Source organism: Melanostigma gelatinosum (assembly GCF_949748355.1).
Source record: "Melanostigma gelatinosum genome assembly, chromosome: 10".
Classification (NCBI taxonomy): Eukaryota; Metazoa; Chordata; class Actinopteri; order Perciformes; family Zoarcidae; genus Melanostigma; species Melanostigma gelatinosum.
Genome location: NC_136643.1, coordinates 17530793 through 17553170, shown reverse-complemented (window position 1 = coordinate 17553170; position 22378 = coordinate 17530793). Strand labels below are relative to the sequence as shown.

The following is a 22378-nucleotide window of genomic DNA, read 5'->3' as shown; positions in this document are numbered from 1 at the left end:
CTGTGTGAAGAGTTTTATCTGAATTTAGCCATAAAATTGTATCCGGGGCGTCTCTATATTCATGTGAATGGAAAACCTATGAGACTCTGACTCAGCAACAAAACCATTCGAATCTTGGAAAAATTGTCTTGTAATATTTGCGTCACTGAAAATGAAGCAAAACCACCATGTGGTGTAGAAAAACCACCGCATTATGAGCCGTCACACTGCTTTCCACGTCCTGGCCTGTCTGCTGCTTTAGACTGTGTAACAGCTCATATAATCTACCTTTCGTTATAACCCACTCCCTGCATGTTTATTTACTTTGTCAGCTCCACTGTTGCACTCTTGAGTACAAACAACCTCTACGAGACGGCTGGTACCAGCTATATTCTGCTGATTTCAAGTCCCTGTGATTTGCAGTTACATAACAGAAGTGATCTTCTTAAAATCTATAGAGTAAATCTCCTCACTGGACCTCAGCGAACTCACGTGAAGCAGCTTTTCCCTGAATAGGCCGTGCATACCAGGCTTGTACCAGTGTGGAAGTCACCAATCGTCTCATATTAAGTAGAAGCCGAGTTATTTTTGTGGCCACGTGTTGGAGAATACCTCTGTTTGTGCCCTGATGTTTCTGTTTGTCTGCCTCTTTCTCCAGACAATGGGAGGCGGGACATTATCAGGTGCCTGCACCCTTCCTCTTTCCCCTCTCGCCCCCCCCCCCCCCCCCCCTCCCCCCCAGCCTCCTCCTAATTTACACGACCCCCTTTATCCCACTCACCACCCTCCCTCGTGGTTCGAGAGAGCTACATTTAGCTGCGCTCCATTAGCCGACTGAAAGGGAAAAAAAAAAAATACTTGATGATGGAAGTAGGTTTGCAGACTGCCTGGTTGGACTGAGTGACCCTTTGTCCAAAAAGGAAACCTAAATCACAGAATAAAGCAGAGAATCGAGACCAATCATCACTGTGAGCGGTGGAGCAAGTGAAATGAATGGACTCTGAGTAATTCTTTACTGAACCAATTTCCTCTTTTTCTCTGTGATTCTGCAATGTTACGAGCAGATTGCATTTCACTGCTAAAACAAAAGCATCTCGATCCTTGCTCTGACCCTGGTGGCAAACACATTTGTGTTGCACGTATGAGAGTATGTGTGCACACACGTGGCAGCCTGTTAATAGTTAATGAGGATTGATGTCTGGATGTAGTGACCTTGTATCAGGTTTCCTAGAGGAATCCATGCATATTGATCTCTTCTGTTTTATGCTCTGTTGGACACACAATTCCCTTTTTTGCTGCGTGTGTTCCCCGACCACTTCAATGCCGGTGATGATTAATGGTGTTTAGTTTGTCAGACAAGAGAGGGTGAGTCCGAATTTCTTCAAAGAGCACATCCTATAAATGTCACACTGAAAACCAACATATTCAATTTGTGTGACGTTATTTAGAGTTGAGACCATAAACTAAGAAAATAAAGCTTCTTAAAGGAAAAGTTAGACATTTTTTAAAGCACGCTTTTTTGCAGAAAGATAAGTTAGAGGATCACTTACGTAAACCACAAATTGTCCGTTTTTGACTGTTTAAACAAACCAGATATGACTTGTTCATTGGTAAGCTTTAGAGATGCTCGTGAATTGTGTTACCTTCAAAGTAGCTAGGCTAGGCTAGCTGTTTCCTCCTGTTTCCAGTGTTTATCCTAAGCTAAGCTAATGATATTCTGACTCTAGCTTCATATTTAACAGACAACACTCATTTAACTCTCGCCAAGCAAGAGAAGAAGCACATTTCCAGAAATATTCCTTTAAAGGTAATACGTTCATCATCAGATAGTTTACAGTCATTTATGTTGTTTAACCAAAGGCCACATGTATTGTTTTTCACCGTGACAAGTGTGGATTTCGTCATCCTAAAAGATTTACGATTTCCACCGCACAGGCGTTCACTCTCCTCCACTACGGTCATTAAAATGCAGCCGGTTCTATAAATGTATCTTCCAACACTGTGAGGAAATGACAGTCCGTCTGAGCAACCAGTCTCAGATTCCTGTTATTGCTCCTGGTTACTGAGCTGCTAACAAACATGTCTGGGAAGGCCGGTGACTTCACACAAACACAGGGGAACAGGCCGCCCAGACCAGCTAGTGCTGGTGATAATCTCCACCTGGATCTTGGACTTCATCCGGGACGGTGGCAAGAAGCGTGTTGTGGTTTGCCTGATTGAAGTACAGAAAAACATGAAAGAATGGGGGGCAAGGACACACTTGTTTTGATTGTTTTGCTGATTTGGGTACATATGCTTCTATTTTATGGAGTAAAGTAGCCCTCACAACCAAAGACTGAAAGCCTTTTTGACAGTTTTATACGGAGTGTGTGACTCTGAGTGGTAGTTTTAGTCTCCGACACACCCTCAGCATGCAGGCCTGGCACACATCTTTCCTCTACTAAAAGGCAATGACACTCTAATAAGAGGATACGTGTGCCAGTTTAGTGTGGTGAGGGAGTTGCTGTGTGGCAGAGTGGTGAGTAATGCTGGGAAAAAGAGAAAATGGTGGAAAGACAGAGAAGGAAGAAAACTAGAAGATGTCTAGTCTCTTCTGACTGAACTTTGCCTTTTCTTGTTCCTAAAATGTTCAAATTGTAAAAGTTCTTCCTCAAACCGATGACTTCAATATGATAACTGGATGTGTTTTTCTGGCTATTGTGTTGCAGGGGGCCCGTGTCTGGCTGAGACACAAAGAACAGCTCCTCCCCTCCACCGTCAGCTCTTGTGATGACTCGTCCTTGGTCCTCACCACCGACTATGGGAAGGTAAGAAGACTTGATGTAATGTACATGTGAAGCCTCCCCTCGTATTTCATTTATAATTTACAAGGTTGTAGTGTAACGTAGGAGAGGAGTGGCCCAGTGTGCATGTGAGAAGGTTAATTGTTTGCACACGTGTTTCATCTCAAAGGCTCAGCGGTGGAATCAACACCTTTTTGTAATAAAACAAGAATGACAGGAATGGGCTCCTCATGTCAAGTCATTGGCCCGAGCTTATCTGTTTGGCAGTGCAGGGTGGTGTCTTTGTGTCTGGAGGAAATCCTGAGAGAGAGAGAGAGGTCAGGGCTGCAGGAAGGAACAGGGTAGGGTATTGACGGACTCTTTCTGCAGGATCTCAACTTACAACATCATATCCACACCCAGACGGCCGTCGTCCTAACCACAAGCAGAAGTCCTGCTTTATTCATTCACTGGAGTCCTCGAATGCTCATATGTAGACTGGCGGCATATGAAAGAGAGGTCGCCAAGCATTGGCATGTTGGTTCTCTCAGTTGGTCTGCATGGCTGGAGCGGAGGCTTAGGCTGACGGCGGTGGGTTGAAGGTAGAGAGTGAACATATGAAGTCATCCTTAGCATATGTGTTTTGATGTTTCTATAATCAGCACTGGGGATTCTTGTGGTGTGAGAAGTCAACCATGTGTTCTCAAAGGGACGGGGATAACTCCGACCAATGGAAACACCATCTATCAAAGCTAGAGAGGATCCTCAGCACCAGGTTAGAGGTTGAGAAATGAATCCGTCTTAATAAGACCGGAGAATACCACTGGGTGCTGCTTTCACCACCCTCGGTAGGATTAGAAAAAATAATATTTGGTCGACGTGACGTCACATTTTATGGGACTGGATGTAGCTGAGCTGAAGCTGGACTGTCTCATATGACCCTCACGTGTAAAGCTGGGGATGTGTTGGTTCATCAGGCCAGGCATATGGTCTGAGACTCTGCAGCAGGAATGACAGGAATGTGAGACTGAAAAACAGCCCGTCTCCACCTTCAGGATCACCGGCCGACCTCATATGATCCCCTGTTTCTGAATGACGTATCTGCTGAGGTTTATTTGCATTTCCTGATGAAGTTGTAATCTCTGTTGAAAGGGATAGTTTGGATGTTTTAAAGTGGGGTTGTACGAGGTAATAATTATCCATAGTCAGCGCATTACCTCCTGTAGATGACAGTCTGCCCGCCCCCAGTTTGGAGACATAGACAGGAGTACCAGCTCGGGATCAAAGCAATGAACTGCTGTGGACGGGGGAAGCAGCCGAACGTGTTTTAGCCACCTAAAAGAAAGGCTCATTTGGTGACTAAAATACGCACTTTGTCTTTGTCCCGGTGTCTTTACTCCTGTGTGCAGTGTCAGAGGTGGTTTGGTAAATGTATCCTGGCAGCATTTTACCTCGTGGGGGTGGGATATATACCGTTATCCATTGCTTCAATGCTCACACTAAGGTGCAGCTCCCTGCCTGAGTGCTCATCTTGCAGACTCAATAGTGTGTCTTTACCCACACTGCATCGGCTTTTACAGGCTGACCTGGCTGCTGTCACATTAGCCATCATATCAGCATTCATCACTGTCTCATCCCCGGTACACCACAGACCTGAGTGGACCAGTATTATACAGCAGACACACTCAAGCTGAGATACATGTCTTGTGGCTTTTATTGTCAAAAAAGACTTTATTTGTAATAAATGCAAAGCAGAAACCATTTGTTGATTCATCTATTATTAAAGTACTGATAATTGAATCATCAATTAAGAACATTTTCAATCAAAAATTCTATGAATTTCCTCCACTTACAGTTTCTAAATTTTGTCTTATTTGATATTAAACTGAAAATCTTTGGGTTTCTGACTGTTTGTCGGACAAAACAACCAATTTGATGATGACAGAATTGGCTGGGAATGGCGATGGCCTTTTTTGTATTTTTTTCAAAAATTTTAGTCGGTTACTTGAGAGAGTAATGAACAGATGAATCGAGAAGGAAATGAAGTGTTATTTGCAGCCCTTAATAAATGCATTCATTCAGTCATTTTGCCAACACCACAGATAAAAGAGCTCCTCTCCTCGGTTTTGGTTCTCATGTTCTTGTCATCTTGTGCACAAAATAATATTTGCACAACAAACGTTACTCTCTGTGTCGATGCCTTGCGTTACAACATGTGTCTCTTACTAAGTGTGCTACGTTGTCCACGGCCTGCAGCCAAACAGTCTCTGAGCTTTAAAATAGGTCTTTTATGGTCCCTCAGTTTTTTTTCTGGATTATTGGTCAATGGAGCCATTATGTAAGTCTTAATGCGAGTGATGTGTATTCACAAGAAATAGCATGCACTCTCAAACATTATTGTGAGCATGCTTTTAGGTTTGGGGCTAGCTCTATGCCATGTCGTCTGATTTGTGAGCAGGATGTTATGTAAAACTCTCTGTTATTTGTTTCTACAAGTTCCCCCATTAATAAGCCTAACTCCCCCCCCATCCAGCCATCTCTCGGGGGTCTGGGTGGGATCTCCCATCAGCAGATGGATTCATAAGACAGAGAGAGAGTCAAAGTAAAAAATAAAAAAGAAGATAAATAAGACCGTGTTTGTGTTCACAAGCCTGTGATTCTGTGTCTGCCCATGTGTCGTTTGAATATATCTGCCAGTAAAAGGCCACAGAGCGACAGAGCCTGACGCCGCCCACATGTGAATATTCAGCAGAGCTGGTCGAACAAAGCAGCAGCAGCAGGGTGTGGTTTCAGGGAGGAGGGAACAAAAGGGAAGAGCGTTGCATCAGCAGCAAAGTTTAAAATGAATATTGTTGCTGTCGTTTCATCATTGTCATCTGGAAAACTGCTCCAACTGAAATCAACATTTCACAATCTACAAATACGAGTGATGAGTGTTCAATACTGAGAAGCTGGAGCCAGAGAACGGCTCATGTTGTTGCATGAAAAATGACTTTGGTGATAAATCATCGGAATAATTGCTGATTATCTTTTATTTGCTATTTATTTTTTTAACTTTAATACTAACAGTGCTGGAAATATTTAATTTCATAATTTGTTATATTTATCATAATTATCTGTCTATTGATTTCTGTTGTAAAGTACAAAATGACAAATTTCAAGATGCATGTATTAAATGAACCCTGAGTCTACATGCTGTGTTGAGGCTGTGGCTTTTTGTTGTCTTACAGAAGGAGAAATGAATAAAATTACAGGCAGAAACAACTGTCTGTCTCTCCCAGCTGAGACGCTTAAAAACCGTCATCACAAAATCCAAGACTCAAAGAAAGTTGTGAATTATACAGCAGCAAAAGCTTCAGTGAGTGGTGTTGTTAATTTGTCTGCTTTGCGTCCAGCCTTGTGGCCGGCGGCGTAGTGTACGAGTGTACAACACCAGGCTCCATTTGGAGAAGATTGATTTTTACAGTGAACATTTTCACTTATCAATCGCGAGTCACATGTTGTTATAAGTGGCATGAAATGATCTCCACTCAGATCATTCACACTGATGAGGCTGCAAACACTGAGATAATTGTCTGACGTGCACTGACTGAACTCATGGGCAGAAATGAAACAACCACTTTAATGAGAGCCAATGTGTGCTCAAAATAAACTTAGTGTGTTTTGAACATGAATTCAGAGCAATTCCATAGATCCAAAGTGTGTTTTATGTTTTTTTGGGAAGTTGTAATTCAATAACAGTAGACACAGTGTTACATCACTGTTGGGCTAGTCAGGCTTTTGTTCCACAGTCCTTGTATGGAAAATGTTCCAGTGTGTCTACTTGTAATGGACACTAACAGAACATTATTGTTCCTCCTAAGGATTGAAATGGAAAGAGTATTAGTCTGCGTCTCGACCTTATCTGCTCTCATATTACATCTTAGTTTCCTTTTAGCCGTATCTGCTGTTGTTGGCTATAAGTGTTGTAAATCATTTGGAAACAAATGTATGGAGACAAAAATGGATATGGATGAGAAATGCTTTGGGACAAAGCTCGGTGACTTATCTCACAGGAATAAAACCAACCAACGAAACCAAAAACGGAGGAATGTGAAACCTCTTTTGAAGCTGGAAACTCCAGCTCAGTTCTTTTTCTCTGTGCATCTCTGATGTTCCTGGCATGAACATGTCGCTCGAGGCACGCTCTGTGAAATCTGAACGGTAAATTATCCAGAGCAGATAAAAAAACAACAAAGGTCACATCAGATGATGTAGAGACAGAGACAGAAACAAGACATACTGCAGAGTATCTGCACACACACACATACACACACACGACGATATGACGAGACAATTCCTCTCTATTGTTGTATATTTTTCTGCAGCCGTATTTGTTTCCCTCTTGAGAAACCTGAGGTCCCCACTGTAATCGAGAGTGTACCATCTCCTCGCTGCTTGTTGTCTTGTCATGTCCTTTTACCACATTCGCCTCAATGTAACTTTGAACCAGTGCTTTTGGGAATGTGAAGGATGATAACACGGGCAGAAGATTGTATTCAGTCTCTCCGTCGGTGTCAACAGAAAGTGAACTCACACCTGGTAGTATTTTCAAACAAATGAAAGGGTGAAGAATTGAATTCATGTTCCCTATATGTTATGAAAGAAAGAAAATATGATAAACAATCATCAAATGTACTGCAACAACATGTCCAACAAAGCTGCAAAACAGCTGCAAGTGCTTTTTGTTTCTCTTTAAAGGCGACACTGTGTACTTTTTAGAATGAAGAAATAACACCTTCTTCCTCTTGCAAATGAAAAGTTGAATTCGTAATCAATAAAACCAACAATTTGTCGTTTCAGGACTCTCAAGGGTTTTGCTGCAACAGCCTCTCTTGTTCTATGACCACCAGCTCATGGTGGCTAATGTTCGAACACTTTAGATAGACGTTGCTGTGCTATGACTCTACTCTTGTGCTACTTTTATGTTTACCATTATGCAGCAAGTGCCACTTACAACAAAGTTTTAAACGCAAAAGGTGTAATTTTCTGCTGCTAGGGGTCTCTCGATCAAAAAAAATAACAAAAGACGAAGTTTGTTGACATCGTGTTGTAGCGTGGGATCATGGGAGTTGTCTATATCGCAGTCAGTTTCTCCTGGTTAGGATCCCTTCATCGTTCAGGAGGTTTTTACCGGGAGCCGGGTGATTAACCCCGGTAAAGACACAGGTTAACACAGTTTCACTTTAAAAAGTGGTGTCTCTCTCCAACACAGGACGTCCCAGCGGTGGTGCGAGCCGATGTGTCACTGAACCTTTTGCCCTGCTTGCTTCTCTTATAACTTAAGATCCAGATGTCTGATGACGAACATCCTTCATCTGGTTAAAATACAGTCTGTAGTTTTAAATGACATATTATACCTTCATAGATCAGGCGTCATGAGCAAAATACTTTGCTTTTATTTGATATTCTATCCATTTAAAATGATGTAGTTGAGATCAAAGATATAAAAGTGTTTTTTTTGCAGTTGTGCTTTTTGATGCGTTTGTCAAATAATGTGCAGATTTTTTTTGAAACTCTGAAACTGATTAAATATGGATTCGTAAGATGACACTTTAGTCAGTAATCCTCCAGAGCCCAGGTGTTGATACTGACTTCAATCACATTAAGTGAGCGATGTTATTGAATGTAAAACGGTAATACTGGTTAAGGACGTCAAACAAGCCAAAGGCCAGTTTGATTTATCAGTCAGTTCGGCCCTGCCTGGTGAACCGGGGCTAATTTGTCAGAGAGAAGAGGGTCGGGTTGAAGCTGAATGTTTACGGACATCTGGCTGTAAATCTGCAACCTTCTGCTCGGCGGATGACATCACTGCACGTGCTGCTTGTCCCCCCCGAGGTCCTCTTCGCCCTTTCACAAACATTAACACCGCAAAAACATGCAGCAACCCACTGATGACTGCATTGTTGTTGTGCTATGGCCCCAGCGTACGCCCATTCTCTAATGGCCATCATCTCACATACGTGGAAGGCCCTTTCCACGCTTTGATACAGATTCACAAAAGATGGAATCCACACATACGTATCAACGCAATTAATCACGACTACAGTTTTTAAAATACAAACCTCAGCAGCTTTTCCCAGCAGCTGACTCAGCAGTTTTGTGAAAACCAGTGTCTGCTCCCAACTGGGACACAAAGAGCCAGAATTAATGCACTGGGACACCACAACCCCGCCAGCTCCTTGTCCATCAGTGTTGATCCAAACGGTGCTTCCCATCAAGTGACCAGCACAGTTGTCTGTTCTCTTCTCTCGTGTGTCTTCCATTGGATTTCTGACAGCCAGTAAGTCTGTGAGGCTCTCTGTGGAGCTATGTTGCTTTATGAGGCGTATTCCTTCCTTTGTCTTTCTCACTAGCTCCCATTTGATCCATTTCAAGTCACAATTTAAAACATTTTTTATTTAATGTCCAGTCGAGGACATCTCCAATCGTCACATTTACTCTGCTGTTGCATCTTATCTGCCTTTTTGCTGGAATGCGACATGTTGAGGGATTGTTGTACAGAGACTAAAGAGGGAATCGATCAAATCAAGGAGAGAGGTCCAGGCATGAGTTCGACGGACGGACGGACGGACGGGGGGCTCTCTAGCTGTCAGGTATGCTTGGCAGCACGCACAGACAGGCACACATCAGGGACTCAATCTGTCATTTTGACCCCAGTTATTTCTGTATCATGGGTGGAATCTGCTGTCAATTGTGCATGCAGCGCCACGGCCACAGTAGAAGAGTAGGAAAGAGATTCATATCTGTGTAAACGTGTCGACCTGCCCTTCTTCTGCATACGTGCTGTTCAGACCCTGAGGCTGTGGTGACTGTCAGTAGGACTTGTCAGCTGTGATGGGAGTTACTGAAAGTGAGCATGAATTTGTCCTCTTTTTAGTATTTAAGATATATATATATATATATATATATATATATATATATATATATATATATATATATATATGGTGCAGTGGTGTTTTATTGAAATTATATGTTGATCTGTCGATGTCAACAATTTAGATAATTGCACGGCTGGCCGGCGCCATATGACACCGCAAAGGTCATATATTTCATGAGCGTGGCTGCTGTGACGGCTGAAGTGTTTCTTGGTGGAAAGCCTAAATCGATACGCCGTAGATTAATTTGTCAAATAAAAACATTGAATCACTGAAAACTGAATATTTGCGTGTTTTGGTTCCTGGGAAATTGTTTTGGTCTTTTCACTATTTTCAGACATTTTATAGACTAGACGAAGAATTGGCTCAACAACGGATGATGGCTAATAAAATGTTAGTTGCAGCTCAAATGTATTCAACTGACGTCCTTCCATTCCAGTCTGTGAATTGTTTTAGTACTAAATGCTGCATGTTCATGCTATGCAGACTGCCGGTCTAGCTCATTGAAGCACAGACATGCAGGGTTGTGAAACCTTTTGGACGTTTGTGTTGTTCCAGGTGATCTACCTGCAGACGGCGGAGCTGAACAGGGAGACGGTGTACCCGATGCACCCCAGCAGCATCCATGGAGTTGAGGACATGTCCACACTGGCAGAGCTGCATGAAGCTGCCATCATGCACAACCTCTTCCTGCGCTACCAGAAAGACAACATCTATGTAAGGCCCCACACTGTCCTAATCTATGAGCGCATTTACCGTGTACCACCATGATGTACCTGGAAGCTGTGGGTCTATTGTCCTGGTCAGGGGTGTGTTTTTCATGTTCCTGGGAACCTGGATGTTCAGCGCAGCTAGACAGAGATTTCAAAGTGTAGCAAATCTCAAACCATCAAAAACGTCAACCAGAAATATCTGTTTTTGGTGCGGCTTTCTTTTGAATTTCAAATGCAACGCAACAACAACATGGTAAAACAAGTTTACACACGGTTGTTGGGGGCTTGTCAGAGGGCGAGGCAGACCAAAGATAACAACACTAAATATATCAACATTTTACAAAATGCAGAAAATGTATGGAATGCACTGAAGAGTATTTAGATTTCAGATGTGTTTGTTTGACCCTGTCTCACTCCCAGGATTACTTTCACAGCAGGGTACTGAAGTCCTCTTGAAACACTACCCAGGCTTTATTAAAATAATCATTGCACACAGTCTCATGGTAACTATTCTTTTTTTGGTTTTGGAAAATCCTATCTCCTAATCTGATCTGGGAGGGTTTGTGCTGGTCCGTCTGCACGGCGTCGCAGAACGCTATCATTGTGGAAAGATGACCCACAAACACACTTTTCTTGAGCACTCCCCAAAGCGATTACCCGGGCGAAGCAATGGATTCTAAAATACTACCGGCCTCAGTGCAAACTAGGCCAGATGCAGTATTTTCAGATTATTACACAGGAAACTAGGTGAATCTACAGAACTGGTAGTGTTAAGTAATTATACTGTGAATCTCATGTAGAAGTGCAATGTTTGTACATGATGTAAAAGTTGCAAATTCTAGTGTAAAATACCAAACATTTTTCCTTTCATACCATGTGTGTATTCTGTCATCTTTCCTCCTGCCGTCTTCGTCTTCCTCCCTCGAACATCTGTCTGCTTTATCATTTCCCTCAGACCAACATCGGTTCGATCCTGGCTGCAGTAAATCCCTATAAGCAGATAGCGGGCCTGTATGGCGGCACTGCAGTCGATCTGTACAGCAAACACCAGATGGGGGAGCTGCCTCCTCATATCTTTGCCGTGGCCAACGAGTGTTACCGCTGTCTGTGGAAGAGACACGACAGCCAGTGTGTTCTCATCAGGTGAGGATCCACACGTAATACAATTATTACAAAAGTATTCAAAACGAATCCATGAACATATGGCATTTTGTAACTCCTCGTGGACATTTTAAAGATCCTTCTTTGTCTTTGTATCGTCAGTGGGGAGAGCGGCGCCGGGAAGACGGAGAGCACCAAGCTGCTGCTGAAGTTTCTCTCGGTGATGAGTCAAAACTCAGCGGCCACTCCTCTGTCAGAGAGGACCACCAGGGTGGAGCAGGCTCTCGTCCAGAGCAGGTACTGTTTGATTTCAAGAGTCATGTTATTTTCTTGTTTTACTTGCATAACATGTTGATATGTTTGTTTGATGAATCTTGTTACTCTTTGATGTCGTCCACATTGAAATGTATTTGTTTGATTTGCCATCACATTCCCATCAAAACCCCTGAATTTAGTCATTTGCATTTCCTCTCTGCAGTCCCATCATGGAAGCCTTCGGGAATGCTAAGACCGTATACAACAATAACTCCAGTCGCTTTGGGAAGTTTATCCAGCTTCACTTTTCCCAAAACGGAAACATTCAGGGAGGCTGCATCATTGACTGTATCCTTCAACGGTTCACTTAGATATGCTCTAAGAAATCACATGTCCATAGTGTCTGTTTCAGACGACGTATTGCACGTTTTCATTGTTCTCCTTGACTTTTAATCATCAGATTTGCTGGAAAAGGTAAATTTGTGTTGAAACATTCGGTAGCAGCGACTAAGTGTAATTTTTCAGTCATCATCAAAACCCGTTCTCTCATGACATACTTTTAATATTTTCTTCGAACCATGTTCTCTCTCCAAGAACCGCGTTGTTCGACAGAATCCTGGAGAAAGGAACTTCCACATTTTCTACGCTCTGTTAGCAGGAGCAGACAAAGACCACAGAGGTTTGTGCAAAAGAAGACACACTTTTGACAGTTTTTGACCAACATAGGCACAGGTTTTCCTGGGTACTAACATTTAAACATCCACTCGACCCATTATTACGGAGTTATAAAAATGAGCTCTTAAGCTCTTAATAACCGCTCTTAAGGAAATGCTTTATTTTAATTCAACAACATTATTCCATCTGAAGTTTTATAAAAAAATCCACATTTTGAACAAACAGAAACAAAAGGAGAACCTTTTCACAGGAAAATGTTGAGGTTAGCAACAAAATACTTTGAGCAGCTTAAGAACATCATGCAGTGAATAGAACTTGTGTTTTGAAACATATTTCTCGAGCTGTGATAGAAACCTCTGCGTCTATATGACTACATGCTTTTTCACACGTGAACGGTTACATTTTATTTATTTTAGTGCGAGTGTCCTCGTGTCTGTGTGTTGCAGACATGTACCTCCTGTCAGAGGGCCCGGAGTCGCATTACTACCTCAGCCAGTCAGGCTGCGTTCAGGACGGCAGTCTGGATGACAAGCAGCTCTTTGACAGTGTGATGGTAAGGACAAGATGAGAGGGAAATGTGGTTCGTGTAAATAGTTAGTTTGAACCCCAGAGGGCGCCATACGCCTTCATCATGAGTGCGATAACACCGAATAAGACAGACTCTTTGGCTCCGGAGGAATATTATGTATTATGTTCATATAAGTGTTTTAACAAAAGATTTGCTGTCTCGTATTGAATGGGATGAGTGTGTTTCTGGTGAAATGTTGTCTAACTTTGTCTGTGTTGCGTTGCAGGAGGCCCTGAGCGTGATGGAGTTCACTGAGGAGGAGATCAGAGACGTGTTCAAGTTGCTGTCGGCTGTTCTCCAGATGGGAAACATTGAATTCATGACTGCTGGTGGCGCTCAGATCACTTCCAAAGGGGGTAAGGGAAGAAATTAAGAAGATGATATATAACAGATTACTACACAGAGTATGTTAAATTAATCCTGTTTTACATATCTTCCATCTGTACCGCACTGTTACAACTTTGAAGGAGACAGATGAGTTAAAATAAGAAATTCTGGGAATGTTTTACCTCTGCAATTTCTGAATTATTTCTTAGTCATTTCCTAGGAAGTTGTCATTTGGAACTAATAATATACTATTAGACACTCATTAAAAGATTTGTCAACAGGTATGGAAGTTTCAAGTACTAAATGTATATTTACTTGGGATTAATCCAAGAAGGAAATTCCTGTTCTCCCTATAATTAATACTCAACAACTAGTTATTTGTAGGACTAAGTAGGAAATCATTATGAAATGATTTGGAAATGACAGATAATCTGAAGTTACTCATTCCCTTTGAAAACCAAAGTATTTTTAATCATGTGAGCACAGTGCTTTGGTAACCAGACAGATTTTGTTCAACCTAATGTGCTAAACATAACGGCAATGTGTGTTTGAGGGAACTGAATACATAACTGGAAAAGCTGGATGCAAAATGTATCTGATGTTTATGAAACTCTGCTGTACTCCTCATGCCCCTGAGTTTGATTGACATTGCACCAGCAGACAGCTCTGAACAGGCTGTAACATGAGCTCAAGGCTCCTTTGTTTGCTGTGTCTGGCCTCTTTTCCAAAGAACCAGTCAACTACACTGACAGCAGAGAACTACAACCCAGCCAGCAGAGCAGAGTTACCGATAGACTGTATAGGATCACAGGCTATATGTCACCTCTGTTGTTTGACATGAATAGGAGACACCTGAACGCGATATATACACTACACCTGAGACATTTGTTTGTATGTGTGTGTCTTTCAGTTGTCAGTAATGTCAGCGAGCTGCTTGGCTTGGACTCCTTCCAGCTTTCAGAGGTGTTGACCCAACGCTCCATGATCCTCAGAGGAGAGGAGATTTGCTCCCCGCTCACTGTGGAGCAGGTAACCACACATCCGAACTTCTCATTTCAGGAATCAAACGGCATAACACAGCTCCGTTATATCCCAGAATTTAGGGATTGTTTAGACATCTTTTTTTCTTGAAGAAAAGACACTCAGACATACAGTCGATGCCTGTTTGTTGCCCCCTGTCCTCCCCCCCTCTCCCTCCCCTTGTCCTGGTGACACACACACACACACAGCCTTTCTCTGTCGCTCTCCCCCCACATGCCTCTCCAGATCCCTTGCGTGACTCCCAGCCATTTCCTGCTTTTTGTCTGCCAGATTCCTGGCACAATAAACCCATCGTGATAGCGATCTGAGTCAAAAGCACAATAGAGCCAAAGACTGAGGGTGAAGCGAGAGTCTTCTCCTCTGGAGGCAGCGCAGCCGAACACCAAGACGTCGGTGAAATAACTCTCTCGCTCGGCTCCACATGTCCACGTCGTGCTCTGTAATTAATGTGAATATTTCACAAGTCTGTATCTGCGTGTGTTGTCCTATTCACCATACGCCACAAGAACATTCTGACGCATGACACAATCCTTTTTGGCTGAGCTCAAGCCTTCAGCCACCTCATATGCATAAATATCCGCGAATATGCAGCATGGACTTTTTACTTTTCATCACCAGACAAAGACCTTGTGCTGTCACCCTGCTGCTGCTTGTTCTGCCGAGCCTTTTGAAGCAGCTTGTGTCTTAATAGAGTTCATTATTCCAGTCCTGGACTCGGTAAGAATGGCTTCTTCTCACAGCGGCCGGGGGTCACCCACCCCCGCGACTGCCTGCACTAGCCCCTCTCCCCCCCGCCATCCTGGACAAACAGCCATTCTTCTCACCGCTGTGACGGAGATCCTGGAGCCACCAGCGCTCTGTTCACACCCGCTAGTTGCAAGAGGTGACGGGGCATGATGAATGACTGAAAAAAAGCCCAGGAGCATTGTTGCCCCAAATACAGTACGGTACACACCACGGCAGTCTTGTTTTGTTTTCAATTCATGCACAATGCCCGTGGAGGAAGTGTAGCTGGCAAGCTCAAGCCTTTTTTTATGTTCACACACGGATGCTGTCTGGCTGAAAGGCCGACTTCACGGCAGCTGGAGAAAATCAGAGCTGTGTCTCAAGGTTTTTTGTTGTCATATTTTTGTAATTTGTTTGTCTTGTGTGGAGAGCTAAATTAGGGGAGTTTGTCACAAATTACAACAGCTACCTCATGAATCAATCAAGTAGAGTCGATTAGATGGATTATGATGTCATCATTGTTATTCAAAGTCCACTTACTCTCTTTTCTGGAGCCTGTGAGAAGAAAGTTATACGTGTCATCTCCTGGTGCAGGGTTTAAAAAGAACGTGAGACAATCATCTACAGAAGCATGTTTGTACATTTGTCTTTGTTGTCACTGGATTTGTGAAATAGAACAACAAACACAGCCTGCGGTCCGTCACTCTTCAGATATGTCGGTGATGAACGACGTTGTCTACTGTGACAGCAGACCTCGCCTTACCTGCTGCTTGCAGACAGACTCCGACAAAATACACTTCTTGTTTTGTAGACACCCGACCGAGGCCTCGCGCACCGCATCACGTTCAATCACGTGTTTATCTGCCATCTGACAGAACTGACGAAACGTACACGGTGATGAACTGCATGTTGTGTTTAAGACTGCAAAGTGTCCTCTGTTTATTCCTGCATTGTTATCCATGGTAACCTTTCGTCTCTCTCCGTGTCATGATTTGCAGGCGGTGGACTCGCGGGACTCGGTTGCCATGGCACTTTATTCTCAGTGTTTCTCTTGGATCATAATGAGGATCAACCAGAAGATCAAAGGCAAAGACAACTTCAAGTCCATCGGCATCCTGGACATCTTCGGCTTTGAGAACTTTGAGGTGAAATTTCACTTGTCTAATTTAAGCTTTTAAAGAGGACAAAGTCACTTTGTCAGTGCTTAAACACTTACAAGCCCGAGGGGGGCTTAAAGAGACCGGTGCTAAAACTAAGCGTTTCAGACAGAGGATGAATACAGGTTTATTCAGACAGACAGTCTGAGAAAAATTATGTGTTTTTTGAACATTAAAGCATGTAAACATGTTCTATTAGAAACCCCAAATACAAGTATGAACCTGAAAATGAGCATTATATACCCCCCCCCCCCCCATTTCTGTGTTCTTCCTGCTGCTTTGAAGTGAGCCGGCTTGTTGAAAGAATGTGACGTCACGCTCATTTACAAACATGGCACGAGAATATTTTGATAAAATATGAAGCCGAACAGACATTGACTGCTTTGATAGTGTGCCACTTTTTTCTACTTTGATAACAGGATTTGGCAATGTTTTGAGTCAAAATCTGATAACAGTTGGTGTGTTGTTTTTCACTGTCAATCAAACCTGATCAAACCTCACCACAGAGGCCTGATGTTTTGGAGGGTTAAACCACTAAATAAATACCTGAAGATGTTTTGTGAAAATGTATTGCTGTTTCAGTTTAAAGGGGATTTAAAAACCATCATTTAAAACTTAAAATATTTGAAAGAAGGGAGATCACTTTACCGGCAGGATTTTGTGAATTGTGGTCCAATATGCAACTCACACAAGTGGGGTGTGGAAACTCAAAACTTCCGGTGCATAAACACTGAGAATGGATGTTTTTCTGAAGAGACACTTAAGTCCAGTAGAAAAACTTCTGTAGGAAAAACATATTTGATGTTCATAAATTTTGGATTTTTCAATCAGGGAGACAGAGAAGATGTGATTTTATGAATTTTGATCACAGTAATTGAATATTTCAGTGGTAAAGACTAATCTTGAAGTGACAGAACTGCCTTTTAAATCGTGCTCTTCCATCCTGCAGGTGAACCGGTTTGAACAGTTTAACATCAACTACGCCAACGAGAAACTCCAGGAGTATTTCAACAAGCACATCTTCTCGCTGGAACAGCTGGAGTACAACCGGTAAAGATGTTTACCCATATCTAAACAATTAGAGACATCCATGTCTTCAGATGGGGCTCGTTTGCTGGTGAATACAGTGAAAAACAAAACAAGACTCACGTGCTGGAGACTGTCCCACAGACAGATACAGCTGCGGATGGGGGTCGGGGGTTGGGCCTCCTCACGGCGATACAGGCAGACTGCCAGAGGTTTGGGATCGGCTCAGCTTCTTGCCCAGACAGTTGTTTTCTTGTATAATGAGCCAGCAGCTTGGACATGGCTCATTTCATCACATGCTCATGCTGGACAATACAGCCATTGTGTCTTCAGAGTTGTTTATATTTGTATATATACATGGTAAGTGTGTGTGTGTGTGTGTCTGTGTCTTTGTCCTCTCAGGGAGGCGATCCAGTGGGAGGCCATAGACTGGATGGATAACGCAGAGTGTCTGGATCTCATAGAAAAGGTAACCCAGAGGGAGCAAAGTCACCACCGGGGTCGACCGCTAACCGCCAGCCAGAGCGTACCGACCGAGACGCCACACTGTGCTGACATTGCCCTCCATCTCCCACTCTGTCTTTATACAGTCTCACTTTGCATATTGTGTGCACAGTAATGTACACCAGTCAGTGGCTGGAGGTACAGTTGAAGTGAAGGATTAAGATGTTTTGTATTATTTTACCACCATAGTTATAATGATGGTGAAAAATGAGCTTCGACAGAGGTGGGCTTGTGTCTGAAAGGTTTCTGGGTCAAAATCACAAACGTTGGGGAAAAGTTCAGGGGAAGCAAAAGGACACAAACATTTTATCCCTACTTATACTCTCAATCGGGCTTGATGGCCTTTATAAGAGGATTTCTGCTGTGTTAGTATGACTGTGTAGCTGCCAAACACCGTGCCTGCTCCCTGAACCTTCTTTTTGTAAATAAAAAAGAAAATGGAATGAATTATTATGCTGTTTCCTGTATGCATTGTTCTGATAAAAGCTGCCAGCTGTGCCCCACTAGGATTATAACTAGTTTCATCATGACTGCGTTGTGTTTAACCCTCCCTGCTCTTCTTGTCTGTCTCCCCTTTAGAAGCTGGGCATGTTGGCTCTTATTAATGAAGAGAGTCGCTTCCCCAAAGGCACAGACTACACCCTTTTGGAGAAACTACACAGCCGACACGCAGTGAGTCCACACGCACACGTGAAAACATCTTTCACACATGCCGGGGAGACCCTCACAAAGACATGAAAATGACCCGTGTCCCTCCTCCGAAGCTGAAGCAATGCCTCCACCCCCCCACCAGCTCAGACAACCCCAAAGAGTTAAACCTCTCTTTGGGCCGATGAATCGCCTGTTGACTTCGGTGAAGGGTTGAATGTCTTGTGCGGCACTTGGACACGCCCCCGAGCACTCTCGCATGCAAACACAACAATGGTGAAACGTGATCAGCCATTCTCAGGGACTGATGAGCATTGTGTGCAGGAGAAAAGAGTGTCCTCAGAAAACCCAGCAGGGTTTTCTCTGGCTCACGGAAAAAAACAGAAGAGGTCTAAAGTGAGACCTAGTTGGAAGGACTAGCTTTGTCACTTCATGCAGGCAACTTGATTCGTGCTGAAGTCATTCGTCAATTACTTAGGCAGTTCATGTCATTCAAACAAAGTTTCAGTTTAGACAAATAAAGATAGGCTCTAAAAACGAGGGTGATTTGATGGCAATCTCCATTAGTTGTCGCCCTCAATGTGTTACTAACCTCACAGCTGAACTCCCCCTAGCTATGTACTCTGCTTAATTTGATGATCACTGATTAAGCACATGAACAGCATTTCTAAAAGTCAGTGCTCTCTTTGTCCTTTTTTCCTCAGACAAACCCATACTATGTGAAGCCCAGAGTGACCGTCCACCAGTTTGGCATCAAGCACTACGCTGGAGAGGTAATTAGCAACACGTGCACACACAGATACAGGGCAAAAACCAGGTTCCTACTGCTTCCTGAACAAGTGTGTTGGGGAAGTGAGGTAGCGGTTGGACGGGCAGCAGGGCATTCTTTGTCCCTGAGTCAGGAGAAACTGCTTCACTGTCGTCCTCTCCTTCCTTTGCTTACACGATAAGCAGAGATTACTCCTCAAGGGAAGTGTAGAGAAAGTCAAAGAGATCAGGGAAGAGAGACCGAGTAAATAGGGCAGGGGTGTGTGTGTGTGTGTGTGTGTGTGTGTGTGTGTGTGTGTGTGTGTGGTGGATGGCCGGCCTCATGAAGCCCTCCTCAGACAAAGTCTCCTCAGTGTGAGTGTGGCAGCTCAGTCACAAGCCTGGCATGGATGTCTATGGTAATGCCTTGGTTCAGAGAGAACAGGCAGGCCAACCAGTTGCTCTCGCTCTCGCTCTCGCTCTCGCTCTCGCTCTCGCTCTCGCTCTCTCTCCAGTTTGTCTCTCTGGGGATTTCAGTCGCCTCTCTGAAAGCTCCTTCTGTTATCTGAAACTGTGCTGTGAGTTCAGCGGGGAAATAGTAGCGTCCTCCCCTTGATTTGATTGTCAGCGTGGTGCCGAGGGGGGGGGGGGTTCTCATTGCGGACGTGACTTTAACAACAATAAAAAAAACTCGCCACACCTCGTGAACTCAGGAGTTGAAAAGCAAGAATGCAAAGAAGCCACTCAGCAAATACAGCATTTCAGATGGCCTGTATTTTCTTTTTGTGGATTCAGTGTTTGCATGGTTTATGCACCTGTAAGATTTTAAAGGTTAAATCCTCATTTCCTGGTGTCATTGTTGCATCATGAGACCATAGTTAACTGAACCTGAAAGTGACAAACACAGCCAGCCTATTGTACGAGTCTACTCCAATGTGAGAGGAGAGGAGTGTAATTAGTGTGGCTGTAATTTATAAATACATGTGTTGTCAAGTTCGCATCGCATGGCTTCCCATGAGCCTCGAGGCTTGAGAATGGCGGGTGGGGGTTGTTATCGGATTGTAGTTTACCCACACACAGCTGTGACTACAAGCTCATGTACACATATGCACACAAATGTTTCTGTGATTAGATTACCGTATGTGTTTTTTATTATTATTTCCATGCATTTTCTTGCATAAAATACTTTTATTTTCCTTCAAACGTGCAACCAGCAACAAACACAAACTCAGAGTGCATTACATGTGGGTCAGATGAAGATGAAGGCTGAACAGAACTCAACAGGTGACTTCATTAACCTAGAGGCTCTCCGCTGGCCCACCCCCCTGTGTCAAAACATGCATTTACAGCCGCCACTCATGTCACACTTTGTGAATGTTGTCATCCGAAAACATGAATCACATAGTCTGGACAATGAGCCTCCAGCAGATAAATATAGTGCATATTAATACAGACAAAAGAGCTTCATTTTCTTTCTACTCTGTGCTTGATTGACATTAAACCCTGTAAGCATTTGAAATTATGACATCTTTGAATGCAAATAGTTCGAATTAAAGTTTGAGTCATCATAAACTTGGATTATATTTGGATAACGCTGCAAATCACTCTGACGCAAATTGCAAATTCATTACTTCTGCTCATTTTATACTATTTTATTGCATTTAATGTTTTATATAGCTCTCTTTTTCAACTTTATTTCTCGTACTGCTGCAACATCAATACAGTCTTGTCTTATTTGATCTCATTTTAAATGTAAACACACTCTGCGCTTACTCACTTTTTTGTTTACATGTCTGTTGTAGGTGCTTTACGATGTGAGTGGGATCCTGGAGAAGAACAGAGACACCTTCAGAGACGACATCTTGTTTATTCTCAAAGACAGCAGGTGAGCATATCGCACTCTTGTCCTCTAGCATGCCGAGCACACGCCCGTGTGATTCAGTTCACATGCAAGTTTTTACAGTCACGCCTCTTGTTCTGCGCCCTGTGTGTCTGCAGGCTTGACTTCATCTACGACCTCTTTGAGCGCGTCGGTAGCAGAAATGGAGACGAGACCCTGAAGATGGGCACGGCCCGACGCAAGCCCACCGTCAGCTCTCAGTTCAGGGTGAGACCGGAGCTTCCGTGACCTAACTGTCACTCCCAGTTCAGCCCATGATTGTGTCATCACGCAGACAACGAGTTAATTGTCTCCCATGTGCTGCTGCATATGAGGATCACTTAACCTGTTCACTCTCGGTTGTCGATCTTGGCATGATGAGTGTGAGCGCGAGGGCACAGATGAAGAAAGGAGGATAGATATCATGAAGAGACAGAGGGGGAATGATGGGTGATGGGATGTATAAAAGATGTGGTTGTGGCGGTGGAGGGGGAGCAGTGGAGGGCTTATCTCAGCATGTCCTAACTGCAGTGGGGAGAGAAGGAGCAGGGGAGGATTTGGCAGGCTGCCTGGGCTACAGTTCCTAAAGCCAAGGGATTAGGGTTGATGGCTGGGCAGAGAGGGGCCAACCAGGGGCCAATCATGCTCAGTTCTGCCAGGCCAGGCCTCGCTGGAGACAGACTGTCTGAGGCAGCGAGGAGACCGAGGCTGACACAGCCTGCGAGGTTCAAAGGTCCTCGCTGTGTGTGTGTGCATGTGTGTGTTATGGTTTATAAGGGCTGCATTGTAGTAAAGAGACAGAAACTATCAAATTACATTTAATCTGTACCTTTTTATACATTTTGTCAACAATACTTATACACGTTTATTTTAACATTTCTAATTTTAGGACTTTTTATATTGTTTTATTGGTACTTTTACTCAAGCAATGTCTGAAAACGTGTTCTACAACAGGCCCTGTGACAGTGGTGGAGTACATTTACTCAACTGTACTTAAGTGGAATTTTGTGGTGCATTTATAGTGTCTGCTACTTTGCACTTTTACTCTCCTACATTTCAGAGAGAAATGTTGTACTTTTGGTCCTACTTTGTAGATTAACATTCTGCATCATGCAACCACTGCAAAGATCTTCACGCTACCAAGCAATTTGTGTAATTGTATCCTAAAAGTCTTAGTTTCTTAAGAAAGGTGAAGAAAGCATTGCAGTGAGACAATGTCAACTGTTTAGAAGTGACCTAGTTTTATGAATGTTCTAAAATAAGGTGACATTTTTCCAGATTCTAAAGCAGCAATCCCTCATTCTGTCTTCTTTCAAGATTCTCACGCAAAGCACCGAGCGAATAATAAACTCA

The 22378-nt window shown here is 43.3% G+C and overlaps 1 protein-coding gene across 1 annotated transcript in view; it reads left to right on the top strand.

The window, feature by feature from the left end:
* myo10l3 (myosin X, like 3) overlaps positions 1 to 22378 on the top strand; it is a gene marked incomplete at its 5' end in the record, with an annotated part of 48156 nt that overhangs the window by 9813 nt on the left and 15965 nt on the right. Inside the window, 17 exons of the mRNA XM_079276385.1 lie at positions 2688 to 2786; positions 10217 to 10375; positions 11327 to 11514; positions 11635 to 11769; positions 11951 to 12075; positions 12188 to 12201; positions 12322 to 12406; positions 12849 to 12955; positions 13197 to 13326; positions 14208 to 14326; positions 16063 to 16209; positions 17171 to 17271; positions 17650 to 17716; positions 18331 to 18423; positions 19104 to 19172; positions 20949 to 21031; positions 21145 to 21253. Coding sequence (XP_079132511.1) covers positions 2688 to 2786; positions 10217 to 10375; positions 11327 to 11514; positions 11635 to 11769; positions 11951 to 12075; positions 12188 to 12201; positions 12322 to 12406; positions 12849 to 12955; positions 13197 to 13326; positions 14208 to 14326; positions 16063 to 16209; positions 17171 to 17271; positions 17650 to 17716; positions 18331 to 18423; positions 19104 to 19172; positions 20949 to 21031; positions 21145 to 21253 — 1830 coding nt within the window. The remainder of the gene's footprint in view (positions 1 to 2687; positions 2787 to 10216; positions 10376 to 11326; positions 11515 to 11634; positions 11770 to 11950; positions 12076 to 12187; positions 12202 to 12321; positions 12407 to 12848; positions 12956 to 13196; positions 13327 to 14207; positions 14327 to 16062; positions 16210 to 17170; positions 17272 to 17649; positions 17717 to 18330; positions 18424 to 19103; positions 19173 to 20948; positions 21032 to 21144; positions 21254 to 22378) is intronic.